Source organism: Oryx dammah, unplaced genomic scaffold, assembly GCF_014754425.2.
Source record: "Oryx dammah isolate SB20612 unplaced genomic scaffold, SCBI_Odam_1.1 HiC_scaffold_28, whole genome shotgun sequence".
NCBI classification, from domain to species: domain Eukaryota; kingdom Metazoa; phylum Chordata; class Mammalia; order Artiodactyla; family Bovidae; genus Oryx; species Oryx dammah.
In genome coordinates, this window is record NW_024070212.1 from 93375551 (window position 1) to 93402177 (window position 26627).

At 36.5% G+C, this 26627-nt stretch overlaps 1 protein-coding gene across 2 annotated transcripts in view; it reads left to right on the top strand.

Moving 5' to 3' along the window:
• Window positions 1-26627, top strand: part of FAF1 (Fas associated factor 1) — a 472185-nt gene that overhangs the window by 173030 nt on the left and 272528 nt on the right. For both annotated transcript variants that reach the window (XM_040231204.1, XM_040231205.1), the window contains exons 5-6: window positions 1012-1103; window positions 8867-8958. In XM_040231204.1, coding sequence (XP_040087138.1) covers window positions 1012-1103; window positions 8867-8958 — 184 coding nt within the window. The remainder of the gene's footprint in view (window positions 1-1011; window positions 1104-8866; window positions 8959-26627) is intronic.

Sequence of the window (26627 nt, forward strand, 5' to 3'; positions counted from 1 at the left end):
TTACATGTTAATCTAAAATTATAGACTAACCAATCTAATAAAAGCACATAAATGAAATATTTGTACATTCTGATTTAATGATCTGTAGAACCAGAAATGAGCTGGCTAATTAATAAGTAGACTTGATTCTTGAAAAGTACTTTGTAGCATGCTGGAAAAATTGTGTTTCCTTACTGTTTCTCATTAGCATCATTTTCATTTTTGCTTTTACCGTTTGGTCTTTTTCTTCACCGAGTAGTATATCCTTTCCTTTGATTTGATTCTCCTTTACAACCCTATTATACTTCATGCTTGGTTTTAATCCAGCTACAATTGAAACTTGAGTTGAAGTCTCATCTGTCTCACAAAGCTTTCTCTGTTTGATCCAACATAACTTTTTTTTCTTTTCTTAAATTCTGTTCCTTTTCTTTTTAAGACAGTTTAAATTGTCTTCTAGATTATACGCATTGGTTGTTTTTTTTTTTTTTCCCAGCTACTTTCATGGATGTTGTCTCCTCTTATCCTTGAACCTTAGAGGTAGATAAGATAGACAGTATTATTCCCCATTTTACAGATAAAAAAACTAAGAATAGACAATTTGTTTTATTTCTTTAAGCTAAGACTTCAACCCCAAATTGCATTGCACAGTTTGCTTTCCTTATACTCTAATGCTTCAAGTTTTATACTTTACTGACTACTCCCACAATATGCTGATCACAAATTGGTCTGTTGGTTGGTTTGAAGTAGATTGTTTCTATTCAAAACCCCATCACTGATATCTGTTTCTTTTTTAAAAAGTACTTAATTAATAAGTTTTTTATTATAATGTTGAAACTTCACTTCTTCAAAGGGGCATCATATTGTATAATCAAGATTTGAAGTTTGGACTACTGAAATTTTTCATATTCATTCATGAAACAAATGTCATTTTCTTGAGAACCATATACCTAATATTAGTACTAGCTTTGGATATGAATAAATGTTCATTGTATTATTTTGTTATTAATATCTGGTCTCTTCTTATTTGTACAGGAGAAATTAAACAGATTTTAGAAAATGAACTTCAGATACCTATGTCTAAAATGCTGTTAAAAGGCTGGAAGACTGGAGACGTGGAAGACAGTGTGAGTTTCATAATTACCTAGAAATAAAAGAAAATTAAGTTATGCTATTGACTAAAGTATAAAATTGTTTTTTGTTAATGTTGTTACATATGACAGATGGAGATTTGGTAATAGTAACTTAGTTTAAGAATACAGCAAACAGTGTTTTTCAAGTTAAAACATTTCATAGTTAATCAGCAACATTCATTAGGTATATAAGTGAAATCACTCTTTGGCATATTTTTCCTATTTATAAGTATTTTATAGAAGTCAACTTGACGTCTTTTTCTGAGAGCATTTTATCCTTTTCTCAAACCTCATATGATGTCAGTAATTGCCTTGGAATAATAATTTTCTAAACAGTTACTTGTTGGCCTGAAAGAAGTCATACTCAGTTTATATACATTTATGAAAGTGAATGTTTAGACACTCAGTTGTTTCCAACTCTTTGCAACCTCATGGACTGTAGTAGCCCACCAGGCTCTTCTGTCCTTGGAATTCTCCAGGCAAGAATACTGGAGTGGGTAGCTATTCCCTTCTCCAGGGGATCGTCCCAACCCAGGGATTGAACCCTGCATCGCAGGAACCGAGGGCTCCTGCAGTGCAGGTGGATTCTTTATTTACCATCTGAGCCACCAAGGAAGCCCGCATATGTTTATGTCAAGTATTTATATGAAACAAAAAGGTAATAGGAAATATTTTTAACTTAGAAAATTTAAATGGTAAGAATACTTCTGTTAGGTGGATAGGGTCAGGTGCATGGATGAGTTATATTTTAAGAGTTTACACAAAATGTTGCAATTTTAAGCTAGTAGTTGCTATTCTCAAGCACCCATTTGCAGCCTCAGGCATAAAATATTTTATGCACATTCTTTTTTCTGACAGAGTGAGTCAGATGGAAAGAAATGAGTTAACTGAAGTTTTAGGTGTTTGAAATAGAAATACTAAATCTTTTCACGCTAGTTAATGAGTTGATATTTAAATACCAGGCATGAACTTAAAATCTTCAACTTTTGGTTCAACTCTCTGTTAATAGCTTCTGGTAGACATTGTGCTTATAAATATTTGTATGTGAGTTCATTTGATACATGGAGATACTCTGAGTACTTCATTAAGTTATTTATAGGAATTTCAGGTTGGCAAGATACTTATAAATTTAAGTAAAAATTACTGATGTGCTATATTATTACTATAATATCAATAACTTCAGATATGTAGATAATACCACCCTAATGACAGAAAGCTAAGAGGATTTAAAGAGCCTCTTGATAAAGGTGAGAGAGGAGAGTAAGAAAGCAGATTTAAAACTCAACATTCACAAAACTAAGGTCATAACATCCAGTCCCATCACTTCAGGGCAAATAGATGGGGAAACAATGGAAAGAGTGACAGACTTTATTTTCTTGGGCTCCAGAATCACTACGGATGGTGACTGCAGCCATGAAATTAAAAGATGCTTGCTCTTTGGAAGAAAAGCTATGACAACCTAGACAGCATATTAAAAAGCAGAGACATCACTTTGCCGACGAAGGTCCGTGTAGTCAAAGCTGTGTTTTCTGGTAGTCATGCACGGATGTGAGAGTTGGACCATAAAGAAAGCTAAGCATTGAAGAATTGATACTTTTGAACTGTGGTGTTGGAGAAGCCTCTTGAGAGTCCCTTTGACTGCATGGAGATCAAACCAGTCCATCCTAAAGGAAATCAGTTTTCACTGGAAGGACTGATGCTGAAACTGAAACTCCAGTACTTCGGCCACCTAATGTGAAGAGCCAGCTAATTGGAAAAGACCCTGATGCAGGGAAAGATTGAAGGCAGGTGGAGAGGAGGGCAACAGAGGATGAGATGATTGGATGGCATCATCGACTCAGTGGACATGAGTTTGAGCAAACTCCAGAGATGATGAAGGACAGCTAAGCCTGGTATGTTGCACTCCATGGGGTCCCAAAGAGTTGGACATGATTGAGCGACCGAACAACAACAACAATATTAGGAGTTAGCTAACTTTTTCTGTACTGAGCGAGGTAGTTAATATTTTAGGCTTTGTGGACCATGGAATTTCTGTTGCAACCACTCAGTTCTGCTATCATAGATGAAAATAACTTTAGACCATATATGAACCAGTGAGCATGACTGTTGGATTAAATCAATATTTGTGGACATAGAAATTTTCATTTTATATAATTTCACATATCAGACACTACTCTTCTTTTGATTTGTTTTCAAACATTTAAAAATGCAAAAACCATACTTGGCTGACAGGACATACAAAAGTTAAGTAGTAGGCTGAATTTTTGCACAGGGTATAGTTGACTGACATCTGGTCCTTTATGGCTGTTCTAATTGAAATGTAGATTTAAGAATAAAAAGAAATGTTGACTGAGTAAACCAACAACTTTGGTAGAAATAAAACAAGATGCATTAGTTTACATAGCTATATTATTTATCCATTCATTTATTGGGAAACCCATGGATATGAATTACCTACCTGGCATTTTTGGTAGCTTGTAAAAAGAAAGGTAAACACTTTCAAAATGTTCTTAAAGCAGTGTGTTCTGATAAGTTGTTTCTCAGTAGCCATAAGAGATTGGTTCCAGCATCTCTCCCCTCATACCAAAACCTATGGATGCTCAAGTTCAGTTCAGGTCAGTCGCTCAGTCGTGTCTGACTCTTTGCGACCCTATGAACCGCAACACACTAGGCCTCCCTGTCCATCACCAACTCCCGGAGTCCACCCAAACCCATATCCGTTGAGTCAGTGATGCCATCCAACCATCTTATCCTCTGTTGTCCCCTTCTCCTCCTGCCCCCAATCCCTCCCAGCATCAGGGTCTTTTCCAATGAGTCAGCTCTTCGCATCAGGTGGCCAAAGTACTGGAGTTTCAGCTTTAACATCAGTCCTTCCAGTGAATACCCAGGACTGATCTCCTTTAGGATGGACTGGTTGGATCTTCTTGCAGTCCAGGGGACTCTCAAGAGTCTTCTCCAACACCACAGTTCAAAAGCATCAATTCTTCGGTGCTCAACTTAATTTATAGTCCAACTCTCACATCCATACATGACCACTGGAAAAACCATAGCCTTGACTAGACGGACCTTTGCTGACAAAGTAATGTCTCTGCTTTTGAATATGCTATCTAGGTTGGTCATAACTTTCCTTCCAAGGAGTAAGCATCTTTTAATTTCATGGCTGCAATCACCCTCTGCAGTGATTTTGGAGCCCAGAAAAATAAAGTCAGCCCCTTATATAAAATGGCATCGCATTTGCATATGACCTATACATCCTCTGTATGCTTTAAATCATCTCTAGATAACTTACAATATGTAATACAATGTAAATGCTATGTAAATAGTTGCTGATGTGTGGCAAATTCAAGTTTTGCTTTTTGGAGCTTCTGGAATTTTTATTTTTACGAGTATTTTCCATCCTTGGGTGTGGAACCTATGGATACAGAGGACTGACTGTTTATGTGCTCTTCTCCCTAAGTGATATTTGCTATTTCTATGCCATTAATTTTCTGATTGCTCCCAAATATGTATTGCTAGGTTATATGTCTGTAAATTCATATAACCAAATTGGTAGTTCAGTTTTATTCTTGCATATCTTATTGGCATTTTTAGCTTAACATATTTAAAATGGAACTTTTGATTTTCTTTCCCATGCCATTTCTCTACCAGTCTTCCCTGATAAATGGCAGAACCATATTACCACTGCTAAATCCAAAAATGTGGGCATTAATCTTTTCCCATTTGAAAAACACCTAATCCTCGGAAACTGACTCAGCACATTGTATATCAACTATACTTCAGTAAAATAAACTTTAATAAATAAATTAATTGGCCATGCTCTGCAGCTTGCGGGATCTTAATTCTCCAACCAGGGACTGATCCTGGGTCATGGCAGTGAAAGCACTGAGTCCTAGCCACTGGATTGCCAGGGAGTTCCTCAATAAAATAATTTTATAAAAAATTTCAAAAGTACCTAATCCTTAGTAAGTCCTATAGACTCTGTTTTCAAAATATGTCTCAACCATAGCCACTTTACAGTATTGTTATTGTTAATCCATGCTGTTAGCATATCTTGCCTGGGCCAGTGTAATAGTTTCATTATTGTTTTTTCAGCTTTTTTGGGGGGATTCTTCCTATGCATTCTCCATAGAGGAGTGACAGTGTTCTTTTAAAAACATAAATTATATCACTCTCCTGGTAAAGTATAACTTTTTATTGCACTTTGAATAAAATTCAATCTATTCACCGTGGTTTAAAAGGTATTATATTATTTACCCTATAGTCACCTCTACAACCTCATCTTCAACCTTTCATACCTTCACTTTCTAAGCTGTGATCATAGAACCTTTTAATTCTTCTAAAATGCTTGAGCTGTTTACATCTTTATCTGACAGATGCTATTTAGCTGCCTGGAATGCTTTACCCTGGTCAGTTCTTCACATGGGTAATTTTTTCAACCTTCAAGTCTCAGCTTAAATGTTACTTTCTTAACAGATGTTTGTATTTTGTAAAATAGCTCCCATCCCAGCATTTTCTATCACAACACCATAAAATGGTGTTTCTTTCATCATTAGATATCCAATGCCTGATATAATAAGCATCAAATAAATGTTTGTGGTATGACTGACCTACCTAAAGTATATGTTTAATCATATCATAAGTGGTTTGAGAAGGAAGATTTATTGGAAAATCTTTGGATCAGGAATGGTAAAGTGACAGTAATGATCAAATGGTAAGACCAAGCTGTTATCAGTAATCATCAAAGTAAAATAATGAAAGATAAAAAATAACTTTCCTGTGTTAAAAGAAAAAAAAGTAACTTTCTTGTGTTTGTATGCCATACTTTTGTTTGTTTGCATGTTAACTCTTGCAGGGTAACAGATCCATTTCAGAATAACTTGCATATATTTGACAAAAAGATTCAGAACTTCAAGGCTTCCTGGATGATTGTGAAGTTACGATTAATTGTCTATTACAGTGTTTTTTCAAACCATGGGTCACAAATCATTAGTGAGTTGTGAAGTTAATTGAGTGGGTTATATCCAGCATTAAAAGAAAAGGAAATAGTATGAAGGATGTCAGAATATATTGCAAATAATGAGTAAGGCTTAAGGCATGACAAATATAAGTCAAGAATAAGTCCCAAAGCTTGTGAAGGAAGACTCTGCCTTTAGTAAGATGGGTACTCTCATGGAGGGTCAAGAATAAATTCATTAGGTTATATGCTAGGATAAGATCAGCTCTCTCCAGGTGTCCCTGTTTCATATGCAGGGTTAAAGTGATTCCTAGATATCTGCTCCACATTTCTTTCCAATACTTTCAGCCTTGACATTATTATTTGCTTTGATTCAACCAGAACGAGTTTCATTATGCCTTTTATACTGTTTATGCCAGTTTATACCGCAAGAGTCTCAGATTCCCAAATTATTCCTCACTTAAATCTCCATAGCCTCTGTACAGCCCATATCTGTCTCTGTTCATTTTGCTCTCCACTGCTTGAAAATTTTTCCTGAGCCCTGTGGGACTAATTTCATCATTAGCAAAATTCCTTCTATTGCCAACCTCTTGCCTACACATTCTCTTCACCATCTACCTCTGATTGAAATCTACCTTCCTGAGGATATTGTTTCTTTGGAGGATTCTCAGTTTTAATTGCTTTTCTCTGAAAAAGATGGGAATACCAGACCACTTGATCTGCCTCTTGAGAAACCTGTATACAGGTCAGGAAGCAACAGTTAGAACTGGACATGAAACAACAGACTGGTTCCAAATAGGAAAAGGAGTCCATCAAGGCTGTATATTGTCACCCTGCTTATTTAACTTATATGCAGAGTACATCATGTGGAGAGGGCGATGGCACCCCACTCCAGTACTCTTGCCTAGAAAATCCTGTGGACAGAGGAGCCTGGTAGGCTGCAGTCCATGGAGTCGCTAAGAGTCGGACACGACTGAGCGAGTTCACTTTCATTTTTTACTTTCATGCATTGGAGAAGGACATGGCAACCCACTCCAGTGTTCTTGCCAGGAGAATCCCAGGGAAGGGGGAGCCTGGTGGGTTGCTGTCTATGGGGTCACACAGAGTCAGACACGACTGAAGTGACTTAGCAGAGTACATCATGAGAAACGCTGGGCTGGAGAAAGCACAAGCTGGAAACAAGATTTTTGGAAGAAATATCAATAACCTCAGATATGCAGATGACACCACCCTTATGGCAGAAAGTGAAGAGGAACTAAAAAGCCTCTTGATGAAAGTGAAAGAGGAGAGTGAAAAAGTTGGCTTAAAGCTCAACATTCAGAAAAAGAAGATCATGGCATCTGGTCCCATCACTTCATGGGAAATGGATGGGGAAACAGTGGAAACAGTGGCTGACTTTATTTTTCTGGGCTCCAAAATTACTGCAAATGGTGAATGCAGCCATGAAATTAAAAGATGCTTACTCCTTGGAAGGAAAGTTATGACCAAGTTAGGCAGCATATTAAAAGCAGAGACACTACTTTGTCAACAAAGGTCTGTCTAGTCAATGCTATGGTTTTTCCAGTGGTCATGTATAGATGTGAGAGTTGGACTAGAAAGAAAGCTGAGCACCGAAGAATTGATGCTTTTGAACTGTGGTGTTGGAGAAGACTCTTGAGAGTCCCTTGGACTGCAAGGAGATCCAACCAGTCCATCCTAAAGGAGATCGGTCCTGGGTGTTCATTGGAAGGACTGATGTTGAAGCTGAAACTCCAATATTTTGGCCACCTGATGCGAAGAGCTGACTCATTTGAGAAGACCCGGAAAGATTGAGAGCAGGAGGAGAAGGGGACAACAGAGGATAAGATGGTTGGATGTCATCACCAACTCGATGGACATGGGTTTGGGTGGACTCCGGGAGTTGGTGATGGAGAGGGAAGCCTGGCGTCCTGCGGTTCATAGGGTTGCAAACAGTCGGACACGACTGAGCGACTGAACTGAACTGAAGTAGCCATTATACTACTGGACTAACTGTTAAAATATGTGTCCTCATTGTTCCTCTTTTCCATTTCCAGTCCTTCCTCTCTGAAGAACCTTCAGCATTGACTTTCATGTTAAAATGTTTTTTTAGTCATCCATGTGGTACAGTGGTGAAGAATCTACCTGCCAGTGCAGGAGATGCAAGAGTCATGGGTTATCTTTGGCATGAGACGATCTCCTGGAGGAGGAAAGGGCAGCCCACTCCAGAGTTCTTGCCTGGGAAGTCTCATGGACCATGGAGCCTGGCAGGCTACTGTCTATGGGGTCCCAAAAAGTTGGACACTACTGAGCACACATACACACATGATGATTATCTGGAGGAAGAGTTAAGTAACCTCGGTAACACTTAGTAGAGACCTCATCCAGGTCTTTTCATTTCTTAGGCTATAGCTCCTCATTTATAAAATCTTTGATTTAAGATATTCTCTATCATCTTTTCTAGGTCTAATGATCTCTGAAAACATAACTTGCTAATTTTTGCTATAATGGTCCTGAATGAAGTAGATATTAGTTGCCAGTTTATGCTTCTTCAATGAAGTAATTAATAGTCTTCAACTGTGTATATAACTGTGTATATTTGTATCTCTTTGTGAGCTAAAGAATTTGTATTTTATTTTACTACTCAGATTTATTTGGATTCAATAGTTCTATATTATCCTATTTAGGAAATTGTCAAAAGATGAAAAGTCAAGCTGCAATGGCAATAATTTTCTAAGAATTATAGGAAAAGATTAATAGTGCACAATCAATAGTTATTTTTTGTTTTTTTCTTTTTCTTTTTCAGACGGTCTTAAAATCACTACACTTGCCAAAAAACAACAGTCTTTATGTCCTTACACCAGATTTGCCGCCACCTTCATCATCTAGTCATACTGGGTAAGGTGTTTAATTTTCCTGGAAATAGGAAATGAAAAGTGTGATTATTAAATTTCTTTAAGCTGTATATAAATATCAAAATTAAATCAAAGCTTGTTGAAGTTTTAGCTTACTAACAACTATTAACTATATAAAGTTTCAAACTATTTGGTTTGGAGTGTTTATTTGTTTGATTTTAGTGATGGAATCTTTTTACAAAGAAAAGCTAGCAAAACTTTGTTATATAATAAAAGAGTCATAAATGGTACTTCTCTGTTTGAAGGGAAGAATGGGAGGGAGGGAAGAGAATGAGTAACTGGAACTCTAGTTTCTCCCATGGCTGAAGCAGTATATCTTTGAGGAAATTTCTTGTGCTCTGGAGAATACAGCTTGAAATACATTGATATAAAATTTTTAATATTTTCTTTCTTTTTGGAAGAGATAGTGTCATTCTTTTTTTAGTTTTTATAGTGAAACTCAGTATATTTATAGAATGATCAAATGATTTCAATATTTAATTATATATTGTATTATTATTGCCTAATGAAGCAACCAGATCTAAAGTGAATCATTAAGCTAGTAATAGAGTCATAATTTTCCTGACCACAGTATCCTTCTAGAACTGTGTTTAAGTTGTTCTTAGATTTTTACAATTTTTTGCCCATTTTCTTTTTTTTTTAATTTAATACAACTTGGTGTCTCTAAACTTCAAATATTGTCAAATTTTTCCTCACCACTATCTTTATTATTAGCGTAGTGAAAGGAAAAACGTCCTGTTTTCTTTACTGTACTACCCATGGAACAGTACTGGCCAACAAATGTGTCTCCTACCTGCCAAGTCTTCAACACCTGCTGGATATTCTTCAATTTAACAAAATTCTGATACTACATACCTGGAGATAGCATTAGATCCCACAAGTTCAGGACTCAGCTCCATAAGACTGCCCCATATCAGACCCAGTTGCAGGTATAGGTTGTCACCTGTGCTTCTGACCAACTGGCTGTGGATTGGAGGTTCCCACCACTCCCTTCTGTGTTCGATAATTTGTGAGAGAATGGCTCATAGAACTCAGAAATGCTCTATGTACTATTACCAATTTATTGTAAAACATATTTTAAATGAACAGCCAGATGAAGAGATATATAGAGTGAGATCTGGAAGGGTCTCGAGCAGAGGAGTGCTTGTAATGTTTAAGGTGTGACCCCCTGCCAGCACATGGATGCTTTCTTTTTTACCAACCTGGAAGCTCTCCAGAGCTCTTGAACTAGAATTTTTTATGGAGATTCACCACATAGGCGTGATTGATTGAATCATTGGCTACTAGTAATTAGCCCAACCTCCAGCTCCTCTCTTCTACACAGAGTAGGGTGGGAGGGAGAGGTGGTTAAACATTCTAACCCTCTAATCATGAGGTTGGTTCCCCTGACAACCAGGATAGAAGCTCCTTAGTATCACTCTTATTACTTAAAAAATTGCAGATATTAGGAGCTCTGTGTGGGGAAGAAAACCAAATGTGTATTTCTAATAGCTCATACCATCACAGGTGGATAGTATCAAAAAGAAAAGTAAATTTCACTTTACCAAAGTAGAAATCACTGAGCTGAAGAAAGTTAAATCTGATATAATTGTATCTAATAGTCTGTTAATGGTTTGTTTTAGGCTAAGAATTTAAAGATTTCTTGAGTTGCTCTGTATCTTATGTCCAGATCATATATTAATGGGAATTTGTATTTGCATACTATGAGAAACAGTACTTATAGTCTGTGCTTATAGTAATGTTGATTTAAATGCCAGATGAGATTATAGATAGGGGTTCTTTATCTACTCAAGTACAACATTATTTTTAGGTTAGTTAAGAATGTCATCCAGTATGTAATCCACATAATTAAATATAGATAAGAGACATCATTGGTTATAGTCTGTTGCTTTCCAGTAGTATGATTAAATGGATTGTTCAAAAATGTCTTCCTGGGCTAATGGAAATGTTCATTGCCATGTGTCTCAGTCCCTAGGCAGGCAGGGCCCTACAGTGTTTCTTGAAATGCAGTGTTTATTGGGGAATGACTACTTTATGTAATACTAAGCTAGTCTTCCCTGGTAGCTCAGCTGGTAAAAAATCTGCCTGCAATGCAGGAGACCCCTGTGCAATTCCTGGGTGAGGAAGATCTGCTGGAGAAAGGATAGGCTACCTACTCCAGTATTCTTGGGCTTCCCTTGTGGCTCAGCTGGTAAAGAATCTGCCTGCAATGCAGGAGACCTGGGTTCGACCCCTGGGTTTGAAAGATCCTCTGGTGAAGGGAAAAGCAACCCACTCCAGTATTCTGGCCTGGGGAATTCCATGGACTGGATAGTCCATGGGGTCACAAAGAGTCTGACAGGACTGAGTGACTTTCACTTCCACTTTTCAAAGTAGTCTTCCTTAGTTGGCTGTATGGATTTTTAGCAAGTTATAATGGTGCTTTTTCCTATGTTGGAATGATAAGAAAGACGGAAAAATTCAAAGTCAAATAAAAGAGACAAAAAACACAGTGTATCTGGCTAGTGAGAGGAGGAGCATAGAGGCTCCTGCTGATGAAGAAGTTTATTAATGCACATAAAAGTTACAGTGTACTTCTTTTAGATATGTTAATCCAAGATAGCTTTCTATAAAGCTAGAGATAATTTTTCTTTTTTTAATCTATAAAATGTATCTTAAATTCTCATTTCATGAGAGACAATTAAAAACAAAATCCATACAGAATTTTAAAAGCTAATGGTAATAATTATTTTTAACTTATGATTTTCACTTGTGTTTTATCAAACAAAAATAATTTTTATATCATAACTGTATAATGGAACCCCAAAGTAATTTAATATTTATTTATATAGCATATCATATTATCAAATATGGGAGACAGTATTGCTGTGCACTAACCTACATAATAAATCAAGTTGATTTGTTTTTGCAACATTTTGTTATAATTGGTGGATTCATACAAACCTTATTTATAATTTGTAATCCAGTTTATAATCTAAAAAGGAGAAAATATCATTCTGATTGTTATATTTGAGAACTGGCAAATAGAAAAACTTGGAAACTGATAGAGGAAAATAGCAAAGTTTATGTACATACCACCCCATCCTTCTCCTCAGATTTGGGATTTTTTTTAAAGGTATATTTGATTTAGGTGGTTGGTTTGATATTAAATTGATTTTATTCTTTTATTTTTCTGACACGAGTCAGTGGATGTGGAAAGACTGAGGGAAACTGGGTAATAAACTGCCTGTTAATTGCAGTGCAGAACTGTGACGAGGTCCTGCTGCTGGATTCCACCCTTCCAATTTCAGTGCAGTGGCAATCGTCATGTTCTTTCTTTAGAGGATCAGTCTTCTCTCAATGAATTGGATAGTACTGGTGTTATGCTGTCATTCCTATACAAAGTTTACTATAACCAAATCAGGAAAGTAATGTTATTATAATCTACCCATGCAAAAAAGGTAAGATCTAGAGAGAAAAGTCCCAGATTATAACCCCTGTTTATCTAGGGTCTTAGATTCTCCTTATATAAAATATTAAGCATTGATTTTAGTTGCCAGGGTGTTCATAAAAATTCATTAAACAGAAGAGGTACATTTATATGTAAAAGCACAAATTGCAAAGCATAATTATTAAAACATGTATGCTAGTAAATACCAGTAGTAATCTTTTTCATTCAACTCTCACTTCATTTTTATAGCACCTCTGTAAGAACACAGAGGCTGATATTGATATCTATATTATAAATTAGGAAATTGAGGTGTTTTAAAGAGAGTTTTGCAGCTGGTTTAAGGTCAACAGTGAATAATACTTCTGCTACTGATATCTTCATCTGACTCTCCATCTAGCTTCTGGTTTCTTGACAAATATATAAAGCTTTATTCCAAAGATGACTTCTTTTTTAGAAGCTGTTTTCTATAATGACATTTAAAAAAAAATCTTGTTATTTGTCATTATATAGTCCTTGAAATTCATTTATATGCATTTCAGTTACTGTAGTTTTCAAGAATATTGATGAAATTTTAGTGTGATGACCTTTTTAGTTACTGTACACTGTTCATCATCTAGTAAAATATAGATGTAAAATAACATGCTCTTAAATTGTTTACTGACAAACAGTTTTATTCTCCAGGTTTGGTGAGAGCTATATATTAAACCATGCCTTATGAAAATTTTTTTAACTAGATTTTACTGCCACTAGGGGGTGCCTAGTAATCAAATCTTATTTTGTATTTACAGTATTTTTTAAAAAGCTAAGAGCAGCAGAATTACCATATAAGTGTCTATAACCTTATATTTAGAATTATTTTAAAGTAAATTATGTTTTTGTTTTTCAGAAAATAGAATTACAGGCTTTTTGAGAATTTAAGAGGAACTCTTTAATCATGATCTTTTTAACAATTGAAAAGTGCTTTTAAGCTTTTTAAAATAGATCAGATTTCACTTATTAATTCAAAGGTGATGCAGTTACACCTATGGCACAACTTCAGATTGTACTGTCAATCACAATAAAATTAAAAGAGGGGAACTGTCAACTATACCTGTTTCATATCATAGGAGAGGGTCAATCTATCAAAGATTTATTGATTAACTACTAGATGAAACATGCTCTGTCCTCTAGGCACTTACAACCTAGTCATTGACATATTGTGACTTAAAAAAAAATTAATCTCTTTAAAGAAAATTTCCAACACTCTTCTGGTGTTCTGTCTGCCACTCAGATTGTTTCATCCTGTAAGCACCCCTTTTCTTCATCTGCTGTAAAGTTGGTGTCCCCTAGAGTTCTGTTTTCAGCAGCCCCTCTTACTATACATTTTCCCTGACAACTCCTCTCAGTGCTTCGTTTTCCAAATATGTATAAATGACAAATCTCTATAAACACCTGTTTCCTAGTTGCCAGTTGAGCTTTCACTGGTATGTATGTCTTGTAATTCAGTCATATGTCTCTATCTAGATTGAAACAATCCTGAGAAATCTGTACTACTACCTATATTTTTTGTCTCAAATATACAGTGGTAATGGTACAAAATACTGCAGTGTATTCCAAGTAGGATGATTAAGAATCACTACCAAAGAATCACTCTCATGCTGATCCATTCTTTGGCCATTTTGCAGTAAAATTAAAGGTGAAGTAGTAATAAAAAGGTATCTCTAAGGTCCTCCATACATTGGATACTACAGATAATTTATGGGTAAAAGTGAAATCATAATAACAACCACTAGTAATTTAGAAGTGAGCACAAATAAGAGTTTGAGTATTCTTTGGCATTGCCTTTCTTTGGGATTGGAATGAAAACTGACCTTTTCCAGTCCTGTGGCCACTGCTGCGTTTTCCAAATTTGCTGACAGATTGAGTGCAGCACTTTGATAGCATCATCTTTTAGGATTTTGAAATTCCATCTCCACTAGCTTTGTTCATAGTGATGCTTCCTAAGGCCCACTTGACTTCACATTCTAGGATGTCTGGCTCTAGGTGAGTGATCACACCATCGTGATTATCTGGGATGTGAAGATCTTTTCTGTACAGTTCTTCTGTGTATTCTTGCCACTTCTTAAAATCTTCTGCTTCTGTTAGGTCCATACCATTTCTGTCCTTTATCGAGCCCATCTTTGCATGAAATGTTCCCTTGGTATCTCTAATTTTCTTGAGGAGATCTCTAGTCTTTCCCATTCACATCAGTCCTTCCAGTGAACACCCAGGACCGATCTCCTTTAGGATGGACTGGTTGGATCTCCTTGCAGTCCAAGGGACTCTCAAGAGTCTTCTCCAACACCACAGTTCAAAAGCATTAATTGTTTGGTGCTCAGCTTTCTTTATAGTCCAACTCTCACATCTATACATGATTACTGGAAAAGCCATAGCTTTGACTAGACAGACCTTCATTGACAAAGTAATGAATGTCTCTGCTTTTTAATATGCTGTCTAGATTGATCATAACTTTTCTTCCAAGGAGTAAGTGTCTTTTAATTTCATGGCTGCAATCACCATCTGCAGTGATTTTGGAGCCCCCCAAAATAAAGTCAGCCACTGTTTCCCCATCTATTTCCCGTGAAGTGATGGGACCAGATGCCATGATCTTAGTTTTCTGAATGTTGAGCTGTAAGCCAACTTTTTCACTCTCCTCTTTCACTTTCATCAAGAGGCTCTTTAGTTCTTCTTCACTTTCTGCATAAGGGTGGTGTCATCTGCATATCTGAGGTTATTAATATTTCTCCTGGCAACCTTGATTCTTGGGAAGAAGCTTGTGCTTCATCCAGCCCAGCGTGTCTCATGATGTACTCTGCATAGAAGTTAAATAAGCAGGGTGACAATATACAGCCTTGACGTACTCCTTTCCCTATTTGGAACCAGTCTGTTGTCCCATGTCCAGTTCTAACTGTTGCTTCCTGACCTGCATATAGGTTTCTCAAGAGGCAGGTCAGGTGGTCTGGTATTCCCATCTCTTTCAGAATTTTCCACAGTTGATTGTGATCCACACGGTCAAAGGCTTTGGCATAGTCAATAAAGCAGAATAAGATGTTTTTCTGGAACTCTCCTGCTTTTTCAACGATCCAGTGAATGTTGGCAATTTGATCTCTGGTTCCTCTGCCATTTCTAAAACCAGCTTGAACATCTGGAAGTTCACGGTTCACATATTGCTGAAGCCTAGTTTGGAGAATTTTGAGCATTACTTTACTAGTGTGTGAGGTGAGTGCAATTACTTTGCCCACCTGATGCGAAGAGCTGACTCATTTGAGAAGATCCTGATTCAGGGAAAGATTGAGGGTGGGAGGAGAAGGGGACGACAGAGGATGAAATGGTTGGATGGCATCACCGACTCAATGAACATGAGTTTGGGTGATCTCTGGGAGTTAGTGATGGACAAGGAGGCCTGGTGTGCTGTAGTTCATGGGGTTGCAAAGAGTCAGACACGACTGAGCAACTGAACTGAACTGAACAAATAAGAGTGCTATATATTGAAACTTTGAATACAGCAAAAGTGATACTTAGAGGGAAATTTGTAATATTAAGTCCACTAATTAGAAGACAATAGAGATAGCAAATAATTGCATTTTATGTTCTACTTAAGAAATTACAGAAATAGCAGTAGAGTAAGTCTGAAGAAAATAGATGGAAAGAAACATTTAAAAGCAGTAATTAATGATAGTAGAGTAGGAAATGGCAACACACTCCAATATTCTTGCCTGGAAAATTCCATGGACAGAGGAGCCTGGCGAGCTATGGTCCATGGGATCACAGAGAGTCAAATATGAGTGAGCACGCGTGCAATTAATGATATAAGTAATTAACAAATAATAACTGCTTGAGAAATCTAGCCAAGAAAGGGTGAGAAAAAGCACAAAAATATTAGGTTGAAAAAGAGGACTTAACTACAGATTCAGAGGAGAGGTTTTGATTAGTATGATAATTATTAAATAAGTTAATGCTAAACATAAATTAATAAATTGTTCTAAAATGAAAGTGTACATGAATAGTAATAAAATAAACTTGTCTTTGTGGCAGTAAAATCTGAAGTTTAGTTGAAGTGGAGAATTTTGTATAAACTATCAGATACTAAAATGAATATAAGACTTAGATAACCTGAAAAAGTAATATGACCATTACAGAAATTGAACTTATAGTGTAAAATTTTGCATGCTATATTCTTCCCCTTGCCCAGAGGATTTCCATAAAGAAATCTTACCACAAACTTCCCAGTGGGACTGCTACCTATCTTATTTTATAATGTTTGTGTAATCTTGTTATCAAAACTGGAAAAAAATAATGTAAGAAAAAATTATGTGTATTTCTTACTTATATTCATAGATAATAAAAATGAGTAGGTAAATTTTTCTTTGCTTTCTCTCAGTCTTACCATTTAATGACCTCTTCTTTCCCCTGTCCTTATTCCACTACCTGCAAATGACAGCTCTCCCCATATTAAAATGGTCTAAGATATACATGAATCAAAACCATAGCTTGATTGTGTCTTTCCCCTGCTCACATCCCTCCATTAGCTTTCCATTACTCTTAGACAAAAATTCAGGTTCCTTACCAAAATATATTAAGGACTTACATAATCTTGTCCCTGACTTTTTAAACTTCACCTTTATCATTCTCATCTCTGGCTTGTATCTTGCCAGCCACACTGGCCTCCCTGTTCTTTAAACATTCTAAGTGTGCTTCATCAACTTCAGGACACTTGCACTGTGCTGTTCCCCTACCTGGAATATTCTTTCATCAGTTATCAACTTGACTCACTCCTTTACTTTCTTCAGTCCTTTACTCAAATGTTACATTCTCAGATAGATTTTTCTTAATTCCCCTGGCTAAAAAAGTCCCTCTCTTATAGTCTTTCCCTTTATCTTAAATTATTATAAAATGCATTATATTAGTAATATATTCATATTTGTTGTCTGTATTCCTTATCATAATGTAAAGCTACAAGAAATTATGGACCTTTTTTGTTCACTCTTGTATCCTCAGCAGCTGAAAGAGTGCCTGAAACATTGTAAGTACTTAGAAATATTAATAGAATGAATACTGTGAAGTAATATATCCCTAAGAATGTTTGCCTCCTAAGAGAGACCAAAGCTAATGAGTAAAAGTTCTAGTGTGGAATATCAAGCATCATGCAGAACAGATATAAGATATTTGGGGAGCTGAAGATCTTACAAGTGTTCCATAAGTGTAATAAACTAGGCAGTCTCCACTCCTTGGCCTGAGTTTAGCATTTTTTTCCAGTGTTCCTGTTGATCTTTTTTTTTTTTTTTTCCCACTGAAGTATGGGATAATGGAAGGAGCTCTGGCTTTATAGTCAGACACTGTTTATCCTGTGTCTGTCCCACTGGTTTTGTGGCCTCCGGCAGCACCTTTCTTTTATGAATCTTAGTTTCCCCGGTATTATTTCATAAATGGCTGTCCTCTCTCTCCAGCCAGATCCCAAGCTGTGAAAACAAGAGCATTCTTACTGAGCATCTCCCTCAGCTCATCTATGGCCATCTATGTAGAAGCCCTTAATAAACATTTGTTGTTAATGAATATGAAAAGTTTCATGACAAATTGAGGGATTTAGTTTTCATCCATACACATATAGTCTCTCCATTGGCTGTTTTGCTAATTGTGTTTTTCAGATATGTGGAGAGTCTGTCTCATTTTAGTCTTATAGGATGTCAATTATTCATTCATTTGCCACATACAGATTGAGTACCATCTTACAGTGTCTTAGTTCCTTGTTCTAGGTGTTAGAGATACAATGAGAAACCAGGTGACAGGGTACCTGCTTTCATGGAATTTACAATATAATATGTGTACATATGGGGGAACAGTGCAAGGACAGGCACCAAACTGTGAATCAAGCAAGAAGAGGCATCAGATGATAATAGTGCTTTGCAGAAAACTGAAATAGAATGACATGATAAGAAGTAACTGGGCAACTCCTGTAAGTTGTATGGTGAGGAAAGGCCTCTCAGAAGATGTACTATTTCAGCTGAGACATTAAATTAAACACTATTAAAGTGAAGAGCAGAATGAATAGTATTCTAAGCAAGGGAAATAACTAGTGCCAAATAACTAGTGGCAATAACTAGTGACTGAATAGGTACCTTGGTAATAAAGTATAGTCTTTTCAGTGTGCTTTAGTCTTATCCTAATAAGTAATAAAAATGTCCAGCTCCATAATAATTACATAGATTGTCTCAATTTTTTGTGGCAGGGGGATAGAAAATAAGTTATCCCTTATATATAGTTGTCCCTTTTTATAAGTAGTAATTGAGTCTTGCTATTGAACTTTGACCTTTTTATACTGGGAGGATGGTTCCCATTAATATTTTGATGGGTTCTGTGAGGGTGTTGTTGAACTCTGGTCATACAGTCTAGCATATGGTCCTCTTGTGTGGCCTATTCTGGCTTTGAGTTAGCTGCTATTTGTGCAAGCTTGAGTAAATTCAGGGTACTGATTGAGACTCTTGTGATAGTTAAGTAAACCACTGGTATTAAAATATGTGGCCTTTCTTTGTTCTTGGAAAACCATTCATGGGAAATCGGGTAACAATAGCCTTGAATTAATCTAGAGTAGGGTATTATATTTTCCAGTGGATACTGTGGAAGGAAATTGAGTAGTAGTGAGTCAAGATATCTGAGTTGCAGCCCCGTCTGAGTTCTAGCCCCAGCTCTCCCACAGAATCACTGTTTGATAGGGCAGGTCACTCTTCTGCTATGGACCTCAGATGCTACCAGAAAATAAAGAGACTCCATGATTGGGGAAAAGAAACTGCTTTAGTAACCAGACAAGCACCAAGTAGATCATGTGGCTTTGACTTGAGTTCTTCGTGAGATCTTTTACCTTTCACTCCAGACCTAAATCTTAGGACCCACGTTTCTGGTGGCTCAGATGGTAAAGAATCTGCCTGCAATGCAGGAGACCCAGATTCGATCCCTGGGTCAGGAAGATCCCCTGGAGAAGGGAATGGCTATCCATTCCAATATTCTTACCTGGAGAATTCCATGGACAGAGGAGCCTGTCACGCTGTAGTTCTTGGAGTCACAGAGTCAGACACAAGTGAGCACCTAACACTTTTACTTTTTCACATGCTCAAGTGACCTACAGAAAGAGTTATGACTGGGTTTTCAGAGCCTTAAGGACTGATGCAGCCGGCCTGCCTCACCAACGTGGTCACAGCAGCATCCGTAGCTTAGAGAGCTCATGGCAAACCTTGTTCAGGACTATCTACCACGGGGGATAAAAAGGGGAAGGTAATTTAGTGCACTAGGCCATAGGAAATGGGGGACAAAGCTGCTTGTCTCATCCTCACCTTCTGTGAAACCTAACCTAGCACACGGTGACTTTGTGAATAATTGTAATAGTCTTTTCTCTTTTTTCTGGAAGAAGAAAGTTTAGAATCTGGAAAAAATGCCACAAGTGTTCTTATTAGAAACCTTCCTTTGTGAAGAGAAGCAGCACGGGCGGAAATAGCACTTACCTGTGAGCAGAGGCAGAAGTTTGAAGGAAAGCAAATGAAACATTGTTCTCATGATCCCTGAGGTATCTTCTAATGTGCTTTGAATACTCCCTTCCTCCATCCATGAAGCGTGGTATAAAAAAGGGGAAAATGGAAGTATTCCTCTTCTGCCCCTGCTTCTTATAACTAGCTGTGGTAATTGCAGCTATGTTCCTAGCCTTGGTCTTAGCTAAGAGGTGACACCTCTGGGTGATATGTATATTGATACTTACACAGACAGTTTACTTTTTTCTTTTTGTTTTTTTCCCCTCATCTCTCCCACCCTGTTCTGAGGCCATTCAAGATACTTATTCACCCTCATTATCCCCACTAAAAAGATTACTGAGACGTCTCATGGAACTACTTGGGGTCCACTTATTAGAAGAACATTCTAAGGATGCTTTCAGATAGCTCTCATCCTACTTCTGTTTCCCTACCATCTCACAATCTCTACACAGATGTTAATCATTGTAATATTTTTCACTCTTTTTGTCTATGTCCTGCTATTTCAATTTTTGGTGTTCTTCTTTAATGCAGTTGTCACAGTTACGAGATCTCTGACTTAGAATAAGGTGACAACTCTAGGGTATCATCTTTGGAAGGATTTAAAGCAGTCATTTAATCTAGTCCCATTTTATGACTGGGAGAACTGAGGTACAGAAAGATGTAACTTTACATATGCAAGTAGATGTTCTGAATGGATTGATTAATTTTTCCTTCCAAAATGCTTTACAAAACAACTTCTTTGTTGTTTTCACAAATGATATTCATCTGTGAAAATGTTTTACTGGTGCTGTAAGCAGTACAATATTTGATGTATATCATTCTTAAAGCAACTCATCATTTCTTAATATAGTATAATCAGTGTTTCAAGTACATTATTGTGGTTAGTGTTTAACTTCAATTCTCATGAGCATTTTTATTACATTTTGTAAAAGTGATATTAGGAAGTATTAGATTAGTAAATGTGTCTTAATAAAGGGTACTGAAAAGTGGCTTATTTTAAGAAGACGACATTTCCCTAAAGTTATGCATTCTGGATAAAAAAAACTTGTCCCCAATTATAGCATTGATGGAGATCACAACACTTCTAATTGGATTGATGTACCAAACCTGTTTATATAGTTAACTGCCTATTGATAGGTCAGTGACTACTGAGATTAGCTTGTTAAAATCACACTTTGAAAAAGAACTACAGGTATTCTCTGTGGTTGATTTAATGGAAAATTGGAAACTTGGTCACTAATTCATGAAACAAAAATCAATGTATCTGTAAGTTGTTTTTCTTTCTTCATGGTTTGTCTAGATGGATAGAATTATGTTTTGACAGTTTTGCTATGAACTACTTGGTAAATCACAATATATCACTATCACTGCTAATTACCACATTTTGATTAATCTTATATATTTTAGTTAGTACATTTCGCTGAATCCAATATATCTCTATATTGATAAACAGTAATTATAGACATAAGGACACCTGAACTTTGAAATCTTCCTGAAAAATGTTATTAAGAATTATGTGAAACCAAATGTTTGTTTATCTAGACATATTTAATTGCCAGCAAAGAAAGCAATTAAAAGTAGCTGCAGAGTAAGAGGCCAACCTTTGTTAAACGTGGTTTTAAAATTGTTACAGAACTTGTGGTGATGATAACATGGTGTCTTGGAGGATGTTAACAACTGTAGCAGAGTGTTAATTAAGAATGATGTAATCTGCAGCTCAGAATTATTAATATCACATGTTAGTTTAGCTGGACAGGAACAAAACCTAATTTCAGTTATGATGAGGGCTCAAGTTGTATTTGTAGTAGAAAGATTAACATTTTATTTTTGTGCTGTTCCTGAGACAATTTAAAAATCCTGAATGAAATACAGTCAAAGGTAAACATCAAGTCCCTAGCTCATTTACATATGTACCAGATTTTCAAACTGATTGCTATTTGAACCTAATCTGTCATTGCTGGCTGCATTAGCTACAACAAACATTAAATTTACATATTGATTTCTTATTTTGTTTTAGTGTAAATAATCCATAATTATAGTAAATTTGGTCTTTTGTTGACAAGAGCTCATATGACTCTGTAAGTTTAGAATGGAAATTTAAATTGCCATGTGTCATGCTTTTTAATTTAAAAGCTTGCTATATCTGAAAGGATAAAAAGATCATTGTAGATCATAAAATATTCCCAAAGAGACAAAGGAGAGAAAATTTTGTAGACCTTTTTAGAAAAATATAAATTGTAAAATATTAATGAAAAATTCAGTAACACATTCTAAGATTATTTTATTTTTAAAAGAAAATCAGTAATTTGAAAAAATTAATTTTTTGGCTTCAGTATTAGGTCATATTTAAAAAATCAAGTTAATGGAAATGCACCTTCTAAACCTATTTTTCATTGATATTTGTTTAAAATATTCAGTGCAAAAAATAAAAAGAAATAGCATACACACACGAGCAGAAATGAAACAGAAGATTTTCGATCTCTTTACTGATGTTAATATTTTACTCATCTGAACTACCTATACAACATTGATTTGAGAAACTTAATTTCACGGACAACAACCAGTATATGTTAGTGGTCACATACTCTTATAAAGTAGCATTGGAGAAAAAATCCATAGTTTCCATTTACGTTGATTAAAAGTGTGTGAGGTTAAAAATACAAGTCTCATTTGATTGCACAAATAGTAGTTATCCAATTATTGAAGTAAATTTTATGGCTTATAATTTTTTATGGAGATATAATTTACATACAATAAATGCATAATTCTTAAGTGCCCCCCAGTTATATGAGATTTGACAAATGCTTATTGTTTTCTACAGTGGGTTTAAATGAGTGGGATATTAATTTGGATGTGTGTATACAGGTATTTAACAAACAGCCTGTGCTGATGTGATGGTGTCTGTTTTCTTGAGTGCTATGAATACAGAACCCCTAAAAACTCATGTCAGTCACTTAGGCTGCTATAAAAAATACCGTAGACAGGGTGGCCTAATCAACAGACATTACTTTTTCACAGTTCTCGAAGCTAGAAAGTCCACGATGCTGACAGACTTGGTTCATGGTGAGAACTTGCTTCTTGACTTGCAGACGGCTACTTTCTCACAGTGTCCTCACTTGACAGAGGGAGAGCACAAGCTCTGTTTTCTTTCCTTTTTTAAAAAAAAATTTATTTTAATTGGAGGCTAATTACTTTACAGTATTGTATTAGTTTTGCCATACATTGACATGAATCCGCCACGGATGTACATGTGTTCCCCATCCTGAACCCCCCTCCCACCTTCCTCCCCATCCCATCCCTCTGGGTCATCCCAGTGCACTAGCTCTGAGCATCCTGTATCTCTCTTCTTCTTATAAGAACAGTAATCTCATTTTAGGAGTCTCATCCTCATTATTTCATATAAATGTAATCTTCCAAAGACCCTGCGCCCAAATACTGTCATGTTGGGTGTTAGGTATTCAGAATGTGAATTTGAGGGGATACACAAACATTCATTCTGTAACAGCCTTGAATCCCAAGTCTAAATGTGTTGTTCTTCCTAGTCTAGTTGTTTAATCTTGATGGATTTATACTCTATGTGTGCTTCTCACAGAACTGTTTCTGTTTTATTAATAATAGAAAGGCTATAGTTTAGCCTGACCAAATCTTCTGTTCACTGAAGATTTAAGAGAAAATTCTTGATTCAAGGAATTTCTGGAGAAGAAATCCTTAAAATTACTGTTAATATCCTTGATGCAAAAACACCCTGCCTTCTACTGTTCCATCCTATGGGCCTGCTGCTCTTTGTCAGAAAGAAGTCATTCCTCTTCTTAATCAGGAATTAATGGCAGGTATATAGTGACATGATGATTAAATGATTGTTTTGCTACCATAATTCAACCATAAGTTAACCTTGAAAAATCATTGTGGCATATATATTAAAATATCCATATGCTTTCTGTATTAGTGATCATTAAAGTACTCTCTCAATGTGAAATAAAGACAGTAAAGGCTGTTATATATATTTTCTTAATGTTGTTTTATCCATACTTGACATATGGAAGCCAGTAATTTATGACTTTTTATGTTCACAGGTATAAAAATGTCTGTAACTTCAGATTTATTTATTGGGGCCTGGGTTAAGATTTGCTAAATGCTATTTTCTCCTTATGGTCAACCCCCCCATCCAATACCCCTCCCCCGCATCCGGCCCCCAAAAGAAAAAACTAGAAAGGAATATAAAATGTATTAAACTAAGTCAGTGAATTAAAATAAAGTTGTTATTCACTAGAAGGCAGATATTTTACAGATGACTTCACTGTTCCTGATAAATGCTCATAATTAAATTGGAATGGGATCCCCCCCTCCAGGTAAGAGATGGACATTCTGCTAATGAAAGAGCACTGGAAGGGCAAGACTTGTGGACAAAAATGAAAGTAGAGAAGGGATGTTCTATTGAAACTACTTCTAGAATTTTGTTGGTATTAGATACTAATGCTTAGTTATCATAATGAAAAATTTAAGGAGGTGGATATCTATTTATTCACCTATCTGTCTTTTTATAGTTCCCTCTCTTAGAATGTACCTCCCTCCTTCTGCCCTTCCCCCCAGCTTGAATTTTAAGAAACTGGCTGGAAAATTATGAGATGGTAAATGTGCACTTTGCCACTAACTGCTTTAAAATATTAACATTCATTATGTTGTAGTCTTTGCAAATACCTACCAGTTTGAAGCTTGGGGACAATGTATATGATTTTCATTACCTTTTAAATGTTAATTTCAGTTTGTATTTGAGGGTAGAGTAATGGTAAGTTTTAATAACTGTTGTCTGTTTGTAGAAACAACCATCTCCTTGTTGGTAAATGCAGCTATTAAAACTGAAAGGAAAATCACAATGGAGAATAATACATTAAAAACCAGTGAGGAGAGAATACTGCTAAGTCACTTCAGTCGTGTCCGACTCTGTGCGACCCCATAGACGGCAGCCCACCAGGCTCCCCCGTCTCTGAGATCCTCCAGGCAAGAACACTGGAGTGGGTTGCCATTTCCTTCTCCAGTGCATGAAAGTGAAAAGTGAAAGGAAAGTCGCTCAGTCGTATCCGACTCTTAGTGACCCCATGGAATGCAGCCTACCAGGCTCCTTCATTCATAGGATTTTCCAGGCAAGAGTGCTGGAGTGGGGTGCCATTGCCTTCTCCTAGGAGAGAATAGATTTCTATTTAAAACCACTTCTTGCACTGAGATAAAATTCAACTGCTTCTGAAAATTTTCTACATTTGCTAACACTTTCCTTCTCCCTCTAATTGAAGAGAAAACCATTAAGGGAAACAAAAAACTGTTTTGTGTTATTTCTCATCCACCTACTTTGGTTGGCAGTTACCCTTAGAACTATTCCAAAGGTCAAAGTTGAAGTAGCATGAATGACTTTGCATTTTGAAGATGAAAGAAGACTGCTTGAAGGTGGATTAACTGTGGCTAACTATCCTAGCATGAAAAGTGAATGTGTTAATAGCTCAGTCGTGTCTGACCCCTTTCGACCCCATGGACTGTAGCCCACTGGGCTTCTCAGTCCATGGAATTCTCCCAGCAAGAATACTGGAGTGAGTTGCCATTCCCTTCTTCAGGGGATGTTCTGGACCCAGGGATCGAACCCAGGTCTCCCACATTGCAGGCAGATTCTTTACTGTCTACACTCATTGAAGAGTAGCCAAACGGCTGAGTGAGTGAATCAGGCTGGAGTCTGAGGTTGCAAATAATAAAAAAAAATGTTTTCACAGGGAACGTGAATGTGATGTATCAATACTAAACAAGATCTGTGCTATAAAGAACCTATAAGCTTGTATAATGTTAGGCATAATATACACTTAAATTTCATGACTAAACATGGTTTTACCTGGAGATTATCATATGGGTAGCTCAGCTGGTAAAGTATCCGTCTGCAGTATGGGATACCCCGTTTCCATTCCTGGGTTGGGAAGATCTCTGAAGAAGGGACAGGATACCATTCCAATATTCCCTGGGAGAGGAGGGAAAGACTGGGAGTTTAGAATTGACATGTGTAAGTCATACGACATGACTAAGTCGTATCCAGGTCTCTTGCAACCCCATGGACTGTAGCCCACCAGGCCCCTCTGTAATGGGATTTCCCAAGCAAGAATACTGGAGTGAGTTGCCATGCCCTTGAGGAGATCTTCTGATCCAGGGATCGAACCTGCGGCTCTTGCGTTGCAGGCAGGTTCTTTACCACTGAGCCATCAGGAAAGTGATGACAGGCACACGCTGCTATATTTAAAATAAATAGCCTGTATGGCACAGGGACTTCTACTCAATATTCTGTTACAACCTAAATGGGAAAATTTGGAAAAGAAGATACATATATAACAGAATCACTTTGGTGTATACCTGAAACTAACACAACATTGCTAATCAACTACTCCAGTATAAAATACAAATTTATAAAAAAGTTTTACTGTCTATGAATTCCTACAGAAAAATAGAACTAACACATGAAAAATAGCTGCCTCAAAAGCACCAAAGATCCTTTGGTCAATGTTTCACTGTCATTGTAAGATTTTAAATTGTGGGTACCCCTCAAAAGTATTCTAGTTTTTAATAATAGGTCACCATAAATCTTATATGTAATAAAAATTCCGACTTGGCTTTCTAAAATTTAATATTCATAGTTTTATCAAGTAAAAGTTATTTTCC